Raw genomic sequence first — 20,631 nt, 5'->3', positions numbered from 1 at the left:
TCTCTCTCTCTCTCTAGAATCATAACCATTTTTTTGCACACAATGTTCATACCCATTAACATCTTTAATTTCAATCTTCCTTTCAAATTTATCCTACTTTTTAATCTTTCACGTTCGAGATTCAATTCCATATCGCGTCTCTTATAAAAGAAAAGATGGGTCTCTTATAAAATGGGTCTGGTTTAGATCTTCACTTTTATCTTTAGGCTATGAATAGATGTAAAAGTGAAACGAAAGTGTCGCACCTTACATAATCTATTGGTCTTATTCTTCTTCAGAGTTTTATGTTGGCTCGAGTTGAAAACAATTATTGAATCTTAGCGCTCATTCTTTGTACTTGTTTCTTTCCTGTCAAAGGTTCAGTGCTCCTATATCATTCGTAGTAAAAAAGAAGGGTATTTTATAAAAATTTTAAAAATGAATACTTTTTCATTAAAATTTATACAAATAATAATAATAATACAACATTGGGTGCTTGCGTCTAGTCTAGTCTCATGTTCACTTCACTTTAGGATTGAATTGACAAATCATGTGGTATACTTACAACTTTGTTGAATTTAATGAATTTGATTCATGGGTTTATTAAAAAAAATGCAATTTTTTAGAATATTATATCCCTACAAAAATTGTATATGAAATTATACGTTAAATTTGACATGACCGAAATTTGAACTATGTCTCTTTAGTTAGCCCATTAAAAATCTATTGACGTAAGCAGCGATTTATACGAATATTTTAATTTCTCTCTAAATGTCTTGCTTTCTTAACAACAACAAAAGAGAAACATGGTCGTTCTTTAGCTACTTGTAGAATTTCTTGTTAATTAGAACAAAACTCAACTCGTTTAGACATCACACCAAACGTATCGTTCTAATCATTCAAATCCCTCTCTATAACTCCATTAGAACAACAAGGTGGCCATAACAGAATTAGAGAGAGAGATGTTATTAAGATCTCCTATAAACAAAATGAAGCTCAAAGAAAAGAAGAAGCACACCGGCGTTGGCGCAACAACAGCAGAGGCGGTGGCGGTGGCAGTGGCGGTGGCGGAGGCTTGTGTGTGTGATATCAAGGGTCGCCACGCTCATGCGAGCAGAGAAGCAAAGCCACACAGCGGCGGAGGATGTAGAATTTAGTGCGCTGTTTCTTCACCAAATTGCTGCATTTTTGGCCAAAAGATGAACAATGATCACATGGGTATTCCCCAATTCGTCTCAAACTGCTCGAATTCCCACTCTTTTCCTTCACTCCTTCCATTCTTAGCGCCTCTTTCTCCTCCTCTGTTTTCGTACTCTTTTTCTGTATATCTCTGCCTCTTCCCAGTTCTGGGCTAACCCAGATTTGTTCTATACACAGAAACAGAAGAAACAAAAAACAAAAGGATTTTGTGTGCCTGATTCACAAATGGAACCCACCATTGTTTAAAAATTTATTTTCACCTTATTTCCAATGGTAAAACATTAAGAACAAAAGGTATTCTAAAATTTTGTCTTCCCTTTTTTCTGTGTGGATTAGTGACAAAGGCCTCCTTCTTAGGACCTAATATCTATGGCTGCCTCTATGTGTTCTTCAAGAGAGAGAAAAAGGAACCAATAAACTAATAGAATCTTTTCTATTTTGATATGAAAAATTATAGAGAATTTTATATTCATGTACCTTAAAATGAACCATTACCACTAAAAGGTGAAGAAGAAGGGACCCAGTTAGTAAAACTTAAAAATTGAAGACTTCCAAGTGTTATAATAATGATCAAGAAAATGGCATAAAGTAGGGGAAGGAGGAGAAGAAGCATGGTATATGTATATATAGGCAAGCAGGAAAGTTGGAGATGCTTCAAAAATGGGGCCAGCCATGTGCTAAGCCAGCATGAGTTGGTCTTTTTGGTCTTAGGAAAGCCCCTTTGAATGATGGGTCTCCATCTTTCACAATCCATACAATCATTTCTCCCTCCCAACTAAGTTTCCTGTAGAAGATTGTATTAGGAATCATCAGAAGGCTCATAGAGAAGCTTTCTCCTGTCCATGTCTATTGCTAATAGATATTGTTCGCTTTGGTTCGTTACGTATCGCTGTCTATTGCTAATAGATATTGTTCGCTTTGGTTCGTTACGTATCGCTGTCAACCTCGCGATTTTAAAACGCATCTACTAAGGAAAGATTTCCACTAGGAATGTTTTGTTCTTAGAAATCCATAATCTGTGTTTTCCCATGTATTCCTTTTTTCCCTCTTATTTTTTGATGCTCCACTGTCATTAACTATCTACTGTTTCTCTAAACATTCTATAGAATGACTCTAAATCTGAGAAAGCTCGAGTATGATGATTTTGCGATCGGTACAGAACGGTGCGACAAAAAAGTACTGTTCCTTCATTTTCGTTGAATATCATCTCTGGAATGAATTAAAAGATAGAGTTTAAGATGTCAGCATATATCATCAGTATCAATTGCTCGACATCTTGAAGTGCATTACCAGGTTGTACTGCACCTAAAAAGGATAACAAATGACCTTCATATACATACAATACATAGCTGCTTGACTTACAAAAAGTATTGTTTGTACCATGCAGAATTCTTGAAGGAGACCTTCCAACTTCCCAAAACTACAGCTTCTGATGCGGAAGATGAAATGTTCAGACCAAGCTGATGCATATACAACAAAATGCATTGGCCATCTGATCTCATATCAGTAAATTGGTGTATGCGCCAAGCCCTTGGCTGTTGCAACATCGTTTTAGCTTGTATAACGCTCGGCTTTCAAGCTGTCGCACCCTCTCCTTGGACAAACCAAACATGTTGCCAATTTCCAACAGTGTCTTCTCTTTACCATCTTCGATACCAAATCGTAATCTGATTATCTGTCTCTCTTTCGAATTGAGAACGTTAAGGAGATTCCGTATGTGCCTTCGCATAAGCTCCCTCTCCACACTGATATCTGGGGTATCAACTTCAGAGTCTGCAGTTATTTCCTGTAATATAATTCAGAATGCATTCTCAGATTATGGTAGAGAACTGTTAGCATGATGTTAAGAATGAATATATCATCTGCCTAAATGGATCGACTCTATGTATCTAACGAGCCCGATAAAATCAAATATATCCATGCATTTTCTGCGTTAGCAACCAGTTCTGTAATGTATATTCAAATGATACCTGCAAAGCATCTTATAATCACTAACCAGTGGCAAACTAATACCAAAGCTTGGACAACAGACATATGATGGAACTTAGCAACATGGATTTTCAATAATGGATACACATCTCTCATTCATCTCTATTCCTGACATCAATAGTCTCTTTCACATTCAAAACGGCTTCCCTGTCGAATGATAATACCGTTATAAAGCAAATTTCATCAGCAACCCAGCATTTAGCAAAGCTGCATGGTTCCGTTACTCTGAGCCACATTTACAATAAAGTAGTACCAGACTTGCAAGCTTTTTGGAAGGTAAAAATCTAAAATCTTACATTCCGGAAGCAGTATGTTTAGAGTCATAACCTGTTCTTGTTTAATTTTCTGTTCTATTTTATTGGGTTAAAACTCGAGAGAAAGAGTGAAAGATACCTGAAAAGTTGTATCTTGGTCAGCCCATACAGTTTGCTGCAATGACTGTGGGATTCTCGACATAAACTGTAACTTATCCAATTTCTCAACTGTAATTCCAACTTGGGCAGCTAACTCTTCTTTAGATGGTTTATAATTACCTGCTCGAACAAAATAATTCTTTGCCTCTGTTACCTTCCCGAGGAGGCCATATACATTTTCCTGTGTGAATGCAATTTTTGTTATACTTGTACAAAAACATAGTAATAAAAAGAAACGGAGAGTTAATAAACAGTGAAAGTTTTTATAATTCTTCAAGAATGAACCTAAAGACTAAAGAATTGTGATTACCGGCAAACGAATAGTTCTGGAGTGTTCGAATATTGCCTTCCTAATTGATTGCCTAATCCACCAATAGGCATAAGTGGCAAAGCGGCAACCAGCTTGTTGTTTGAATTTTTCAACGCTCTTCATAAGTCCCAAGCTTCCTACCTAAGACAATATAAAAAATGAACCAAGAAATATCATTAGCCTATGCACGTATCTCAACATATTTGATAGAGGATACTATTTTAAATAGAAAACACAAACACAGTCGCTTAACTTGAATAACTCAATATTAAAGGTTCGTATAATTCCTGCACCGAGCAGGACTTCAGATAATGCTCAAGTTTACAAGCAAGATAAGGAAGAATAGCATGAGTGTAATGTAGAGGATAAGATGTTTGTACCACAGAACTAGTAGTGAATCAGGGCATGATGCTCAAGTTTGGGTGACAACCCACATGAATGAGCCTTCACACAGAGATTCAAAATTAGAATTTAGATCATGTGCCATGCAGATAGCCATATTCATTGTCTAAATTTTCAGATCTTATGTTTTCCTTCCAAGATATAATTTGAGTAAATAACTTAAAATCTGTTCACCAAATACAAATAATTATGCCATGGCCTATAAATAAGATAGATAGGCAGACAGATGGATGGATAGACGAGACGAGGAGAGATTTTTAAAACCAACAAGGAAAAAAAATGTCGAACTTAAGCATAGTGCCTGAAGCATAAGGTTTGAGAAATACATGTCTAGCACTTTGCTCAGTATCGTTTGCCCAGTGGCCTAACTTCGACAATTGACTCATCTACTGACTGGAATGGAAGAGAGTAAGGGCATAGCACCATAGATGCATGCCTCATAATTAGAGCATAACCTGCAATAAGTCGTGAAGGCTGAGACCACGACCCTGATATCGTTTAGCAATGTGAACAACCATTCGCAAATTTGCATTAATCAGCTTTTCGCGACTGACCCGAAAGGAGTGAAGCTGTGATTGTAAGCGTTGACAAGTAAGCCCTAGGGCTTCAGCCCATTCAACCAAAGTTGGTTCACGGCCAAACTGAGATTGAAGTCTAACTTTCACGTTGTCCAGTATCATTAAATCCTGTAAAAAAAGTTACTTTATCAAGCACGCATTACAGTCCTAATAAATAGAAGACGTATGAAAACTGAAAACTGAAATAATAGCCTTCAGTTCACAAGCATACCTGGACTTGGACTATCAACTTGGCCTCTTCTTCAGCTGTTAAAAGCTTCGTTGTTTCAGGACCCCACAAGAACAGTCGTAGAGGATCATTAGGATCAAGGTTTTCGCCTGTTTTTCTCCGTGTATCTTTCCGCCTGGAATGATTCTCATGAATAATTGTTACATGTTTTGGCACCTTTCGCTTCTTAGATCGTCTATCTTGCAGTCTAGTTGACTTTACAGTTATCCCCTCCTTGCTTAGAGAACTAATGAATGAATATGTAACAATATGAGCAAGATTATAGTTGAAATGAGACTATAGTACAAAAATGTGGCTATCGTAAATTGTGCAAATAAGATTAGAAAGATATAACTTACTCTTCAGGAGAAGAATAGTCCACATTAGTTCCAACTAATTCAGACTTGCCAACTAAAGATGCTGCTTGTTTTGAAACTGACAAAGCTTTCTTAGCAAGAGCAATGACATTCTCTACTTCCTCTTTAACAAGCATCTCCCTACCAGTGTTATTGGATTGTTTCTCGATCGCTGCGATCTTATTTTCCCCCATTTGAAAGGATGGCCATCTGAAAAATAAATATATTTACTCAACATGAAAGAAAGGATACATTCTTATCCATCTTTATATTGATAAAAGATGGTCAAGAGAAGGAAGTTTAGTTCATCTTACGATGATAATAAACCAGGCCACTCAACCGCTTGATGCTTAAGCTCCCAGACCAGACGATCATGGTCAATCTGCTTCCCTTCATCAATTGAAACACTCCTCTCCATAAGCCTCTTATCTAGAGTCATCTTCACAATGGGCATCAAATGAACCATTAATTGGAATTCCCAAATGCAGATGTGAATCGCAGATACATATAATGTGAGATCCCATATCGGTTCAAGCCCACCGCTAGCAGATATTGTCGTCTTTGGGCTTTCCCTTTCGGGGTTCCTTTCAAGATTTTTAAAACGCGTTTGCTAGAGAGAGATTCCACACCCTTATAAAGAATGTTTCGTTCTCCTCTCCAACCGATGTGGGATCTCACATATAAATACTTAAATATGTCGTATAATTGTGTGTGTTTGAGAGAGAGAGAGAGAGCATGCGTACAAATGGAAATTGGAAAAACATGTATACAGACCTCAGCACAAACATAGGTACTGTCAGCCAGAGTGTGCTCAGTGAAATTAAAGGCTTATTGAGAACGACTTTTTAAGTACTTAAAAATTCCGTTTTAAACCAATTAGAAAGTCATTCTAAACATACCCTAAGAGGCATTACACACTTGAACAGACAGATCAGAACAACATAGTTAGAACAATAAAAGAGAGAGAACACATATTATTAAGAAACCACAAAATGCTAATATAGCTCTATATACAATACAACAATCCAATTTAAATGCAAAAGTTAGGAGAATTCTAACCTGGTATGTTCTATCATCCTTAAGTATTTGTGATTGAGGTCTACACTCATGGTGCTGTTCTTGTGAAAGAAATGAGGTTGAAAAGCATCGAGGAGTCACTTGCTCATGAAACATAGAAACTGCAGGATTTCATAAGAAACGTGTACGTAAGTAGATGTAGAATTTCTAGATACACATGTATGTAAGTGAAGAAAACTAATTTAAAAAAAAAAAAAACAAATGGCTCGTTTGATAATCATTTTGTTTATAGCTTTTGATTTTTGAAAATTAAGCTTATAAACACTTCCATCTCTGAGTTGCTTTGTTCTGTTATTCACTTTCTACCAATGTTCTTAAACATCAAGCTAAGTTCTAAAAACTAAAAAGCTTATTTTGTTTTTAGAATCTAACTAAACATAAAATCCAAATAAGGCAAACCCAACTCGAAATGTTTCAGATGGAACTATCTCAGTTTCACATTTGAGGTATCAACGCAACAGAAAAAAAATCCATACAAAGCACAGAAATGAGCTAAATATCAATATCAAACTGCAAATACTACCTGAAGAAGAGGAAGAGGAAGAGGAAGAGGAAGAGGAAGAGGAAGAAGAACAAGAGGGAGGAAGGAAGCTTCTCGGGTGGCATCTCGAAATGAAGGGCGATGACGAAGAGAGCAAGTTGAGTCCAGCCTCCATACGTAAAAATTCACTGTTCTTTTTGAAGTAAGACGAAGGCTAAGAGCGTCTCCTCACATGGAGGACTCTTAGGACTGTTCACTGAGAATTTCACCGCCGTTCAGTCTCTGTAAAGCATCTGGGTTCTTGTTTTCTGGGGAATGCTTCTGAGAAATTTGGTAAGAAATGGGATGGGGGAGGTTTATGGATAAAGGAGGAGGAGGAAAGGTTCTTCGGTGGTTTCGCAGAGCAATCCGCACCTCAAAAATCGGGAGTTTAGATTTTTTTTCAAATGGATCGGGTTTCAATTATATACTATCGTTGTTTCAGATATATTCTTTTTATTTTTTTTATTTTTAACCCCAAGAAATTATTGGTGGGTTCTTGAGTTGTTGGGTCAGTGGGTTGACATGGCCCAATGATACAGATTAGGCCCTTTCAACTCAAGAATCCAAAGCCCAGAAGATTTCAAATCCAGGCCCATTTATTGTCCTCTTTTTAGGAAGGCTCGATTTATTATTATTATTATTTTAATTTAATGCTCAAACTGTGCCCAATAAACATCCATATACTTTTGAAATTTACATATAAGTTACAATGAGTACTCTTAATATATAATAATGATTTATACTAACGATACCAGACTAAATCCCATCACACTTAATATAAGAATTTTTCGAATAAACATATGAATTTTCTAGGAACAAAACGATGGTAGGTACATTCTAATCAAATTCACTCCATGTCAGATTGTTCATCCACCAATAGAAAATGTGAACGGGGTTGAAAGCTCGTGAGACATGTTAGTTTTACCCAAATTGATTCACACCATTGGTCACCCAACTTTGTTGAAAAGACTAATGGTGCAAAACTACCATGTGCCTGTGTAGCCTTTTCAATTACTATATATATTTATTTATTAAAGATAGTGTTAAAATATAAGTAACACTGTCCTTCCTAGTTAAAGAAAACGTATCAACATGACACGAGAAAGACAGCATTTCGCTTTTAGTGTTGGAGAAAAGATACCGGAGACTTAAACCAATAAAATTGAATTAAAAATTGAAAACAAATTAGGAAATCTGAAAATAAATAAATAAATAAATAATGACCAATAATGAGGATGAAAGGGGAGGATTGTGAACTTAGCCTTAAAATTGAAAAGAGAACAACAAATCTGAAAGAATTGAATCGGGCCCACTTGTTGGGTGGGGCCCAAAGGTGGAGTGGGACCAAACAGGAAGTGGACCCAGAAGTGAGTTATTTTATTTTATTTATTAGTTAGTCCTCGTCGGTGCCTTCCTCTTCTCATTCCGAAGCTCTCTTCTGAAACCCTAAGACTTCCTCCTCCTCCTCCTTCCGATCAAAACCCTAAAGACAAAAAACCCCCTTCATTTCTTCCTCTTCTGAAATTAAATCACAGTATTTCGACTATGGGATCGGAGATCGCTCTACACAAATTCCCCTCTTCTTCCGATCACCATTCTCAGTCCACCGCTGCTTCTCACTCAGTCGTCCGTAATAACTCATCTCCGACCAACGTCACCCAGCAATCCGTCGTTCCTCGCAAATCCACCGCCTCGTTATCATCCTCTTCTTCTTCGAGGGACCGTCACACCAAGGTCAACGGAAGAGGGCGGCGTGTCCGTATGCCGGCCCTCTGTGCCGCCCGAATCTTTCAGTTGACGCGCGAGCTCGGTCATCGTTCCGATGGCGAGACTATCGAGTGGCTTCTCCGTCAGGCTGAGCCCTCCATTATTGCCGCCACTGGTACTGGTACTGTTCCGGCAGCTCCGATCTCAACCATCACCCCGGCTATGGCCTCATCCGCTCCGTCCGTTTCTTGTCGGGTTCAGTCGGTGGGGGTTGCCGCCGATGAGCAGGGGATGTTCGCGATGCCGAGCTGCCGTCTGGATTTATGCCAGCCGGTGGGGTTGGACTACTCTGCAGCGGGCAATGATTATCGCCACATGCCGTTTACGGCGCTACTGTTGCAGCCGTCGACGGCAGACGAGGCGGAGGAGAGACAGGAGGGGGAGGTCTTCAGAGAATAATACAAATTTGAAAGGGATCTAACAGACACAGACAGCAAATTGCAGTATGAAAATTTACCCTTTTTCATATCTTCTCCGTTCTCCTTCCTCGTTCTGGTTTTGGATGGAATTTGTAAAGGGAAGAAGAATCTGTAGACTCTTCTACTACTGCTATGGAAATTCGATTATTTTTCTTTTTATTAAAATTCAAATACCTACCTTCTCTGGCTCAACTGAATGATTGGACCCACCATTGTCAACATGGCCTGCTTATATCTTCCAACTCATTACATTTTCAGTGGGGCATGAAATTGGACATTCCTAGTACTGGAAATCAAATATTATAATTATTTGTTTTTTCTCAACTAAAATCATTAAAAATCTGTTAAAGAAAGGAACTTTCAGATCAGAAAGGGATGAGATTTCTAACCTCAAACATTTTCTGTCAAAAGAATCCATCCCTATGCCGCTTTTGTTCTGTTACTCTGCTGCTGGGTTAGATCAACTAAGAGAGAGAGAAATATACGATTGAAGTAAATATTAATACTCAAATGAAAACATCCCTTCTACTTTTAATCAACTCTGGATGGATAGAATGGGATTTGCAATGAAGAACAGAAGAAAATGGAAGGGAGATGATATCAAAGAAGCTGCAGCGACCGCCTTTTTAAGTACAGATCTAAGCATCTAAAGGTCATTGGAATGGCAGGCCAATATGAATGAGATGCAACAATGTTAGATCTATAAAAATTCTGAACTAAAATAAAACAAATCCAAGATCGTTGCGTTCTCTTCAATCAAAGCACAAAGCAAGGGGTCAATAAAGTGCAAGAATCCTGCAACTTTTATTAATCTATTTAATATAAAATTGTAAAATAAGATCCAAAGCAGGACAGACCGAGTTTCTCTGGTTACAAATTGAAAACATTGAAGTCCAATCATCGGAGTCAATATGGAATGTTGTCGAGTCCTCCCCCCAAATCTTTATTCATGCAATAAACTGCAGATGGGAGTTATTGATAAAAAGGGGGTCCGAGACGCGAGAAGTCTTCTTGAAATTTAAATAAGACGATGCAGTAGGGGTTAAGTCTTAATGCACCTTTTGCCCGGAGTCTTAGTGCTTATGTCCAAAAATCCACCATCTCCTCCTCTTTCTATTGTCATTTGATTGCTCATCTGCAACTGAGGAACCATCTGAGTAAAATATGGAGCTATGAGTTATGGACTTGTGGCATTAATGATTAGCAGCTAATTTAGACCAACTTGATCCCAAGAAGAAAACGTCTAAGGCATCAAAAGTGAGGGTTGGACCATTAAAATTAGAGAGGTACAACTATAGAATCAATATTCAAGCCCAACCAATCAAATCAAGTTGGTGAGGAGCTCGGTGCAATTCAAGAAAATGAAACTTACATATGTTCTTATTCCGACTAAAGAATGGAATGATCACCCACGAGATATAATATCAGGAAGCTTTAGATTCAGTACGGAAAGAACAGGAAAATATTTACCTTCTTGGGGATAGATTGAATTGTAATGCACCTCTGCCCAAAAGCTCAGGAAAATGACTGCATATGGCACAACAGACTAATATATGAAGCTCTTTGCAGACAAAATTACATACATGTAACATTGATGCAGAGTTCTATTAATGAATAAAGAAAATAAAGAATGGTGTATCACAAAAGGAGGAGAGAAGTCAATGAATTTGAATATTGGAATTGTCTCTTTTTGGTATAAAAGAGATGGGTTTTGGTTTATTAGCAAGAGATAACAGGTTCGCAGTACTCAGGATACAACATATGAAACCAAAAAGAACTGAAAAACAGTGCGGAAGGGAAAGAACAGATGCACTTTCAAAGACCATCTTCCTCCATTCAATCGATTGAATTACAAAGGAGAAGAAATTGAAAGTAAAAATGCTAGTGAAAGAGTAAGAACAAATGAAAAGGCGTACTGCACTAAAATTCCATTTTCCAAAAAAATCAGCAAGAGAATGAGCCATGCATGGGCTCATAACCAGGTAGAATAACCAGAAAAATTACACGAGTTAATATAAACATTTTTTAGTGAAGAATTTACCTTGCCTTTTCTTCTGAAAACTGGGGAGAATCTCTATACAACAGGTTTCCTTAAAAGAAGTCATAACGAATATTTTAACGCCATACTGCAGCAAAAAACAGTCGTAGACACATTTAGCTACACGAATTTTTACATTTTCATATCAATCTAGCAAGTTCATTCTAGTAATTGACAGCATTAGTTGGGCATTGTTACTTCACCCAAGACATATACCGTTAATAAAATGGACATTTAACTCTGAAGTAAAAAATAAGCCAATGAACACAAAATAGCTGAACCTAGAACGTTCAAATCTCTGTCATAAGTTTGCTTAATTGTTTTAGCCATTCTAAATATTAACATGGTCGAAATTATTTTTCAGAGATTTCGGTTGAACAACAAACATATTTTAAGCTTCCAAGTTTCAACACTATTTGAAGAAAACACTTCAAAGCCGGAGATAGTGTCTTGCGATGACCATACCCAATCTGCAGCTGCCTGAAGTGTTACATGATCACCCCACTCACCAGTCCTAGAAAAATTTCAAATGAAGTAGAATAAGAATTACCCAAACAGGACTAGAAAATGGGGTTGAAAAGAATTAAATAAATAGATTTTAAATGATACATGGACATCTTTTCCAAATAATCATCATATGCCATGGGAACATATCCCTCATAAATCTCCCGATGTGACTTGAGCTGGTATGAAGAAAAAGAGAGAGAGAGACAGAGGTCCATGTTAAATAGGTCATAATCCAGTAGATATGAGAAGATACAAGTGTAGAGCTAAAAGCAACAACGACATACCTGATTCACAACATTTTCTCTCACCAACTTGTGGCGATTAGATGTTCCAAAAAGTTGATCTGATAAAGCACGGAACTGAAAATTGAAAACTGATATATGTCATGGTCAATTCAAATTGTTCAATTGTGATCAGAACCACATGCATGAGAAACTACTAACCTGACAATTACCATCCCCTTTAACCTTACGTTCAACAAAATCATATACCTTCAACCTAAGATTGAGAAGGCAGTGGATAGATAACAATTGGTACCCAAAATTCAATATCAGACAACAATCATACACCAAGAGAAAAGGCATGCAAGTAGCAGATTAAAAAAGGTAAAAGAAATTCAAACACACACAAGCTATAAACAATAGACAACAGATTCAACCATATCAAACAACAGAGAGCTTCTGAGATATTACCTATCCAGCAACCGTTGATGATCTGAAGTTACTTCATCAATTGATGGAATCTCACCATTAATTCTTGGGACATGCTGCCCAAATCACACGAGAAATTGTAAGGCAACTTTGTAGTAGGCAGGCAAGGACAGATATTATCTTGGGTCCCGAGATTGTCGTTCAAAAAATTAAATAAATTGTGAAAATAAAAAATAAAAAAATCAGCATATTGGGAATCAGTTAAAGAAAGCATGAGAAAGTCGATGGTTCACAGAGAAAGCATCTACCAAATGTACAAGACCCCTAAGATTCCAGTAACCATTCGAGACTGACAAAAATGCAGAAATGTTGTAAGAATAGTTCAAAATCTTCCAAAATTTCGAAAAGAAAAAAGAAAAGAACCTACGCAAATCATTATAAATATTTCCCAATTATGAAGAAATCAATTCCAAATTCTAAGCAAATATAGAGTATTCCTAGATGTCGGCAGTCACAAGCCCCAGCAAAAAAGCATGCTCCATAAAATGTCTGGCATAAATTGATCAGTCTAGGAGGTAATATTTTTATCGCAATGAATCTATAGTTTACTTCAACTGCTATGCCAAAATAAAAAGATGTAATTATAGAAAATCTCACGGGTGCTGGAATCACTTGATCCATTTTCCAATCTACTTGACTATCATGCCCATGTGGATAGTAGCTATCCTCTTGACCTGGACTAGAACATGAACTAGAAGCCTCCACAGTTTCAACTACATCTTCAATAGAATCATTTTCTGCAGATTATAAAAATTTTACGCACCGTATAAGGATCACTATCCCACATATGTAGAAGGAGTAGATGGCTAGTATTAGTAAGAACCTGAACCGTAGTTCCTTGAGGATGGATTGTCCCAACCAAGCGCATACTTAGATGCTTGGGAGGGATCTTCTATATTTGAATAGCCCGAGGCCTCTGCGATTTCTAATTGGGAAAACTCCTCCTGAAGAGTGTGCGCAATAATCTCATCGTTCTCCACATGGTTAACCTCATTATTGCAATGATTTCCATAATAATGCTCATAGAAATTAACATCGTGTTGTGCCATGTCAGGAAAGTACTCGGAACTATACGATGAATCCCCATTGAAAAGACGAAGACCCCAACTAATCGCATCGGAATCATAATCGTTCATGACCATCTTCTCATAACACCTATTCAAGAAGGGGTAGTTTCTCCACCAGAGACTGCTTCTTTAGCAAGTTTGCAGAAATACCAACCCCAAAAATTTCTTACCTACCAGAGAAAGATTGAACTGCAGTTGATTACAAGCATGAGATCAATAATCAATACTTGATGTCTGAAAAGTTCCTTCTAACATCGAAGTTTAATAATTAAAAAACAAACAAACAAACAAATAAGGGACATATTTTGATACTGATCTAACTACGAACGCCTCTATGCATTTATATCTTCGGATACCGATCAAAAAACCATGCAATTTCTAACCAATCCAAAGCTTTCAAGCGTGGATAAATTTGAATCAATCAAATAACAACAAACTCGTACAAACAACAAGAAGAAGACGAAAACAACTAAAAAAACGTACAGAAGAACGATCAAAACAATGGCAGACTGGATCAATGATGAAAATATGACATTAATCATCAACACAAACACTCACCTGCAGTTCAATCAAAGGCGAAAGCGATGAACGCGGTTTAAGGCTGAACCTTCCTATCGAAGAAATGTATGAGAAAGAAAAGAAAGTCCCAGAGGACTGCACATTAAAAGAAGCATACGGATGCAATAGACGACGACGACAAATGTTTTAAAAAAGCGCATTTCATGCCCTTTATATACAGTTACCGCGCGGTTGATGTTTTGTGAAAATACCATTCTCTCCCCCTGAATTATGCGTATTTCTTTTTACTTACTTAAATTACAATTTTACTTTTTCTATAATATACATTTATTGTTGATATATTATTATGCGTGTGAAATAATTTTCTATTATAATAGCATTTAAAGTTTCTATAATATAATTAAATAAAATAAATAAGATATTGATACGAAAGTATTGAAAACTTAATGGTACTTATAGAGAGTATTATTAAAATTATTTTAAAAGTTTAAAAATAATTTTTATAGTATTTTTTATTTTTTATTTTTTAGATTTTTAAACATTTAAAATATTATTGAAACTTTAGATATTTTTATTAATTTAGTTTTATATGTATTTTTAATAAATAAGCCACTAAAAGAATTATTTAATTGTCATCCCATAATTGTTGAGTAAAATAAGCCTATGAAAATTGATTTTTTTTAATAGTTTCTCATTCACTGCGATGAAGAAACAACTAAAAGACGTGTTCTTAGGGTATAATCGTAATTAATATATAGAAATCTATTAAGTGTGGGACCCACTCCATTATGGTTCAATAAGTTTTCAAACTTCCTTTAATTCTTTTTTTCTTCTTGTTTTCAGTCGCTCTCTCCTCTGTCTCATGATAATTGGCTTCCATTTTCTCCATGACCTCAGGCTTCCATTTCCAGCGAAAGAAGAGCGAAGCCGCCGCCGCCGCCGCCGTCATCCGGTTGAATTCTACAAATTAGGAATTCTCCGACGCACCCACCGACCTCGAATTGGTAAGTTTCATGGTCGGAATTTTGAGTGCAACTTCGCCGTGCTTCCGCCTGCAACTCAACCACTCTGCACCGCCCTCTCATAGAGCTTCACTTGGCGGAAGCAGGCGGTGGAGATGGCGGCGCCTGAAACTGCGTGGAGTGTGAACCCCTGAAAACGAGTATTGTTTTGACACGTGTGGTATGCACCACGGTCCATTGGAAGCATTAAACATCACCTTCTAATCCTTTGTTTTCGTTACTATGACGTGGCAATTCCGAAGCATTTGATTCGTCAACATTTTGCCATTATTAAAAAGTATTTTTAAATTTTCATAAACTATTTGTTATTGTGCTAAAAAAAGTTGTTAAATTTGTGTTATTTATTCAATAAATGTTTAGATAATTTTAAAATCCATCAATTTACTAAATACAAAATTATACAAATATAAAAAAAAACATATATATCTAATAAATAAATAATTTTAAAAAAATTAAAATTTTTAAGGCACAAAACTAAAATTTTAAAATTTTAAAATTTTATTAGACCCTTCTAAAAAATATATAGACCAAAAATAAACGATAAATTATGTGTATAGTCAAAATGGCTACTGGTCCAAATTGGAACCTTAGAAGAAGACAATCTTAACGTGTGGGCTTATACCATTAGCTTCCCCTTTTGCTCATAAAACAAATGTGAAAGCCAACTCCAACACCGCCCTCCAACTTGAACAAGCAAAGTTGTTTTTTTCTTAATATTGATGGATGACAAGAAAATGTTGTTTGTGTTGGATGATGAAAGTCCCACATCGGCTAATTTAGGGAATGATCATGGGTTTATAAGTGAGGAATACTAACTCCAAAGGAGTCGAGCCTTGATTAAGGGGAGGCGTGCTTTGTTCGAGGGGAGGTGTTGGATGATGAAAGTCCCACATCGGCTAATTTAGGGAATGATCATGGGTTTATAAGTGAGGAATACTAACTCCATTGGAATGAATCATACCATTGTGGAGCAAAGCCATGAGAGCTTATTCTCAAAGTGGACAATATCATACCATTGTGAAGAGTCGTGTTCGTCCAAAAGTTTGGTTCACTATAATGTTGGTTTTTGTTTAGACTTCATGGGGATGTGTTAATAGAAGATTTTAATAACATATCTAATTATAATTTTATATGTAGATCTTTTAGCAATGATATCGAGCCACCTTGCTTCACTCCATTATGTGGAAATCTAAAGTTTGACAAATTTGATGGGTCGTTTGCGCTATGTAGAAATCTAGAGGCTAGAGCTATAGAAAGTCTAACGTTTGACAAATTTGATGGATCACTTGCTTTATGTGGAAAACTAGAGACTAGAGCTATGAAAAATCTAACAAAGCTAAACCAGCAACAAGAAAAGGGACTTCAAAAGAAAACTTAAGATTCATGTCAACCAACTCCCAAATACTGCAAAAATGACGTATATTGTAATGTCAAATAAATATGAATGCTCATAACGAGTCAGCCTTTGAGTATCACATGCCTTGTATGGAGTTCTGCAAAAGCCAAGAAAGAGCAGGCCGACTATCTTTGACTAAAACAATAAGATCCCTTCACTGCTACCAAGTTCAGTAACAATTATGGTATACTCATCAACTTGTTAAGAAGAAGACAGTTTTCCGGATATAGTGTATGGAAAATCGGCCGTGTTAGCTAATTCTATTTGCACAACACGGAAGCATATGTTACAGGATATCATCGAGTTACCTCACACCCGAAATCGATTGGCCATGCTCATCAGCTGTTACTTCAATCAGCACGTCCTCGAAAGCTTCTTCAAGTCACTCGTAGACACCGAAACCAACCATTTTCGCTATGTTGAGAATCTATGGTTTTACTGTCATTCCTTGATTGGGCGACCTTGGGAGTGTTTGAGGGTGTACAACTTTCCAAGGGTGTTTGAGAGTTCCCTGTTTCTGCCCAAGCGTCTGCAATCCCACTGACCATTTCCAAAATATCGCTCATCTTTGGACGATTCTTTGGATTTCGAACGAGGCAACGGTTTGCTACGCTTGACAGCTTATACGCAGATTTGATGTGTGATTTCCCCTTCAGCCTTGGATCCAGTATTAACTGGAACTTCTTTATGTCTGTCAGATATGGCTTCACCCATCCTAAAAGCTTCTGCTCACTCTTGGGACGGTTTTGGTCTATTGGGGCCCTACCCGTTAGGAGTTCATAAAGGAAGACCCCGTAACTCCATACGTCGGTCTTGGATGTGAGATGTCCAGTCTGGATATACTCAGGAGCTGCATATCCCATTGTTCCGACAATCTGACATGCATTGTTGTCATATTTACTGAGTTCCAAAAAAACATAAGAAGTTCTAAAAAGAACTACAGCATCATGCATGTTTCTTGTCGTTTGGAATTAGTATATCTTAAAATCTGTGTTAAGACCTTGAGATAACCCTGTTCAATATAGCAACTCAAAAACCAGAGCTGAACTCTACAATGACAATCCTATTAAGACCACCTGTGATGTGTGTTCGAGACATTAGATGAATATAGCATAAAAAGATTGATGGATTCCGGGAACGACGAAGTTCATTTGGAGAAAACTGTCAGATTGTTATGTATGTGTGTGCACGTGAGTTTGTTTGGTGTTCAGGCCTGAATTGAGCAATGTTCGATTGATCTTAAGTAAAGTGGGTGGTACTGATCGAGCTTACCGCCGTGGAGACATGAGTAAACCCTTCTGGAGGTCCTAACCTGGCGAGCCCGAAGTCCGACAGCTTTGCATTCCATTGCTCGTCCAGAAGAATGTTTGAAGATTTGAAATCCCGGAAGATTATCTGCTAAATCTTCAAGGAATAAAGATACATGTACCAAAAAGCTGGGAAAAGTTGCTTACACAAAGGAAGAAAAGTACCTGAACATCTAATTCTTCATGTAGATATGTTAGTCCGCAAGCAGCATCTCGGGCAATTCTTAATCTCATGGCCCAGGAAAGAGTTTTCTCTGCTCGACCTGATAAATGGTCCGACACACTTCCATTGGCCAAAAACTCGTAAACGAGTAGACGCTGTATTCCTCGTTCATCATCATCGGCACAGTAGCCTACCAATTTAACAAGGTTTTGATGTTCAACAAATCCAAGAAAATTCACTTCTGTCACCCACTCCTTATGACCCTGCCAATAAGAAGGAAGAACCTTAATATGCAAACTACTAATCCTTGGATGATTTCTGGTGATCAGGAAAAAATGGATATCGCGATGATGAAGATTATAGTATGAAAATTCATTAGCATATTTTCTGTAATAAGTTCAAAAATAGTTTGTAGCTGTTTGCCATATAACATTTGAGTTTAGAAGATACTTTTGCAGATATGATGCATGAAAGCCATACATGATGCATTCGGTAACGACAATCGTCACGTATAAGTTAAATACTAGTAAGAAATGCAAATGGGTACAAAAATATATTCTCATCACCCATGAAAGTATGGAAGGAAACAAAAAAAAAAAAAAAAAAAAAAAAAAAAAAAAAAAAAAAAAAAAAAAAACCCTCTAGAAAACAGCACACCCTCACCTTTATCTTCTATGGAACTGCTAATGTACTTTGCTCAGCAAGACATTCTCAAATGAAATCAACGAAAAAGTAAAATTAAGTTGGCCTAAAAACTCTCATAAAAAACTAAAAAAGAGCTTGCTAGTTAATATCAGGAGGCAGAAAGCTTGCCTGCAATCCCCTTTTACCAAGCTGTTTGACAGCCACTTCAACTTTTTGCGATGGATTGTCTGCACTCTTGATCGACCCTCTATAAACGCATCCAAAACCACCTTCTCCAACCATACAAGTTCGACTGAAATTCTTAGTAGCTGATTTGAGATCAGGCACGGTAAAAACTCTGAGGTTGCTAGCTCTTTCAGACATGCTGAGTACGTAATTTCTTCTTGAAGATTCTGAGCTACTGTTCGAGACGTTTTGCGAAGTAAATTCCGACCCAAATCTCCCAACTTCAACATCGGTATTTGTCGAGTTGGTGGACAAATCTGGTGTCGTGTTTGAGTTCACTGGTTTATCCCTTTTGTCACCATTACAAAATGAGCAAAACCAACTCATGTCTCCTGAAATGACCAGCACATTGACTCTTCAACAACCAATCTAAGCGTAGGAGAGAAAACATGGACATCAATGTTCAACTATACCAAATCAGTCAAAGGAAAAGATTGAAGTTCATTGACCTAAAAAAGATAATGTAACAAAGTGATAAATTATCCATGCCAAGCCTTGGAAGAATTGTCCATAACTCTTCCATTAAAGAAGAAAATGGAGTATACAGAATCCCAGATCTTCTAGTTTCTTTTCTTCATAATGACAACCCAATTCATCATCCTAGAAATGATCAATTAATCAATTAAGAAAACAACCACTTCTCTTAGTCCTACATCGTAATCGGCCCACTGTTGTAGCAAAAAGGGAAACGCGTTTAAACAGAACAGCATGAAAAGATATTCAAAAAGAGAGCAGCATCCCAGATTAGTAACTTTAATCTAAGAAAAGCAAAAGGAACAAAAAAGGGATCAGAATCAGATAATCCAAACCTATTACGCTTTTCACAAGATTGCAGGAACCATGAATCCCAACTTCCTTAGAGAATTCTGAAAGAAAATTCAAGAAGAAAAAGGCCCAAAAAACGTAGAAATCGGTGGAAGGATAGGAGACGACCCGGTGAACCTCAAGAGTCTTCACACGGCAGCTGAAGTCAATCGGTCTGGTCAGCTAACGAATCGAGATTAACGAACAGGCAATCTAATATATTGAGTCTAGGGTATAAAATAAGGATTTAAGCACAAATGCTTGACTCGGTAAGTAGAATTAACAGAAGAGTGATGTTGATTAAGGAGTGAAGAACGGCAGTGTGAAATTGACGACGAGAAGCAAGAAGGGCAGAAAATCGAAATGGTGAACTGGAAAACAGTGGAAGAAGTCAATGAATGAGATTCGTGGAATGAAATCACTGGGAATCGGCAGCAATTCTTAGGGCCCGCCATGGCTGTGAATGGGGTCCTACAGAACATGAATTAAAGCCGCGGAAGGAGACAGGTAACTGCTTCACCGACCCGCAGATAAATATTTTCTTGCCTCTTCGGCATTTATGGAGTAAATATGAACACGGATTGGCACTCTGCAACTCGTGCTATACTCGGCGGCCATTATGAACACGATTCAATTTCTAACATATCTTCCGTTGTCGTCGTGTAATTATTGAAATTAGAAAACGTAAGATATATTCATAAATATGAAAAATTATTAATTTAAATAATTAATTCATAATTGTGAAAATTTATTATATCTAAATAATTGGTAAATAATAACTGTAGCAACCAATAAATATATTATTGTCTGACATTTTTAGCTACATAATTACGTTATCTATCAGTAATTTCTTTATAACTGAAAACTATCTTTCCAAACTAATTCAAGTCTTTTTAGCAATTTTCATCACTCACGTGCATGTTAAAGAAAATTCTCAATAAATTATTCAATATAAAAATTTCTCACAAAATATGTTTAATCATGAAATTTATATGATTGAACCACCG

At 36.9% G+C, this 20,631-nt stretch overlaps 2 protein-coding genes and 1 pseudogene across 2 annotated transcripts; 1 reads left to right on the top strand and 2 right to left on the bottom strand.

Annotated features, from left to right (window-relative positions):
* Window positions 1–2,343: 2,343 nt before the first annotated feature.
* Window positions 2,344–14,236, bottom strand: LOC111478657 (RNA polymerase sigma factor sigF, chloroplastic). Its single transcript, XM_023123033.1, has 18 exons — window positions 14,102–14,236; window positions 13,300–13,732; window positions 13,074–13,213; window positions 12,459–12,532; window positions 12,210–12,264; window positions 12,051–12,125; window positions 11,869–11,942; window positions 11,725–11,773; window positions 11,263–11,347; window positions 10,692–10,748; window positions 6,495–6,613; window positions 5,750–5,874; window positions 5,439–5,645; window positions 5,083–5,326; window positions 4,749–4,979; window positions 3,892–4,032; window positions 3,562–3,762; window positions 2,344–2,965 (listed from the first exon to the last, which is right to left on the bottom strand). The coding sequence occupies exons 2-18, from the start codon at window positions 13,616–13,618 to the stop codon at window positions 2,678–2,680; spliced, it is 2,484 nt and encodes an 827-aa protein (XP_022978801.1). The 5' UTR covers window positions 13,619–13,732; window positions 14,102–14,236; the 3' UTR covers window positions 2,344–2,677.
* LOC111478656 (transcription factor TCP11-like) lies at window positions 8,388–9,413 on the top strand. Its single transcript, XM_023123032.1, has one exon. The coding sequence runs from the start codon at window positions 8,581–8,583 to the stop codon at window positions 9,199–9,201; it is 621 nt and encodes a 206-aa protein (XP_022978800.1). The 5' UTR covers window positions 8,388–8,580; the 3' UTR covers window positions 9,202–9,413.
* A 2,623-nt stretch (window positions 14,237–16,859) lies between the features above and the next one.
* On the bottom strand, window positions 16,860–20,142 carry LOC111478398 (annotated as a pseudogene).
* Between the last annotated feature and the right edge of the window lie 489 nt (window positions 20,143–20,631).

This window comes from Cucurbita maxima, unplaced genomic scaffold (assembly GCF_002738345.1).
Source record: "Cucurbita maxima cultivar Rimu unplaced genomic scaffold, Cmax_1.0 Cma_Scf00004, whole genome shotgun sequence".
NCBI classification, from domain to species: domain Eukaryota; kingdom Viridiplantae; phylum Streptophyta; class Magnoliopsida; order Cucurbitales; family Cucurbitaceae; genus Cucurbita; species Cucurbita maxima.
Note: the sequence above shows the minus strand (reverse complement) of the source record. Positions and strands in the feature narration are given on the sequence as shown.

Coding starts and splice junctions, on each gene's coding strand:
- LOC111478656 (XM_023123032.1), top strand. CDS start 8,581: ATGGGATCGGAGATCGCTCTACACAAATTCCCCTCTTCTTCCGATCAC.
- LOC111478657 (XM_023123033.1), bottom strand. CDS start 13,618: ATGGTCATGAACGATTATGATTCCGATGCGATTAGTTGGGGTCTTCGT. Junction 5,646..5,749: donor TGGCCTGGTTTATTATCATC/GTAAGATGAACT, acceptor TTTATTTTTCAG/ATGGCCATCCTTTCAAATGG. Junction 3,763..3,891: donor CCAGAACTATTCGTTTGCCG/GTAATCACAATT, acceptor GCATTCACACAG/GAAAATGTATATGGCCTCCT.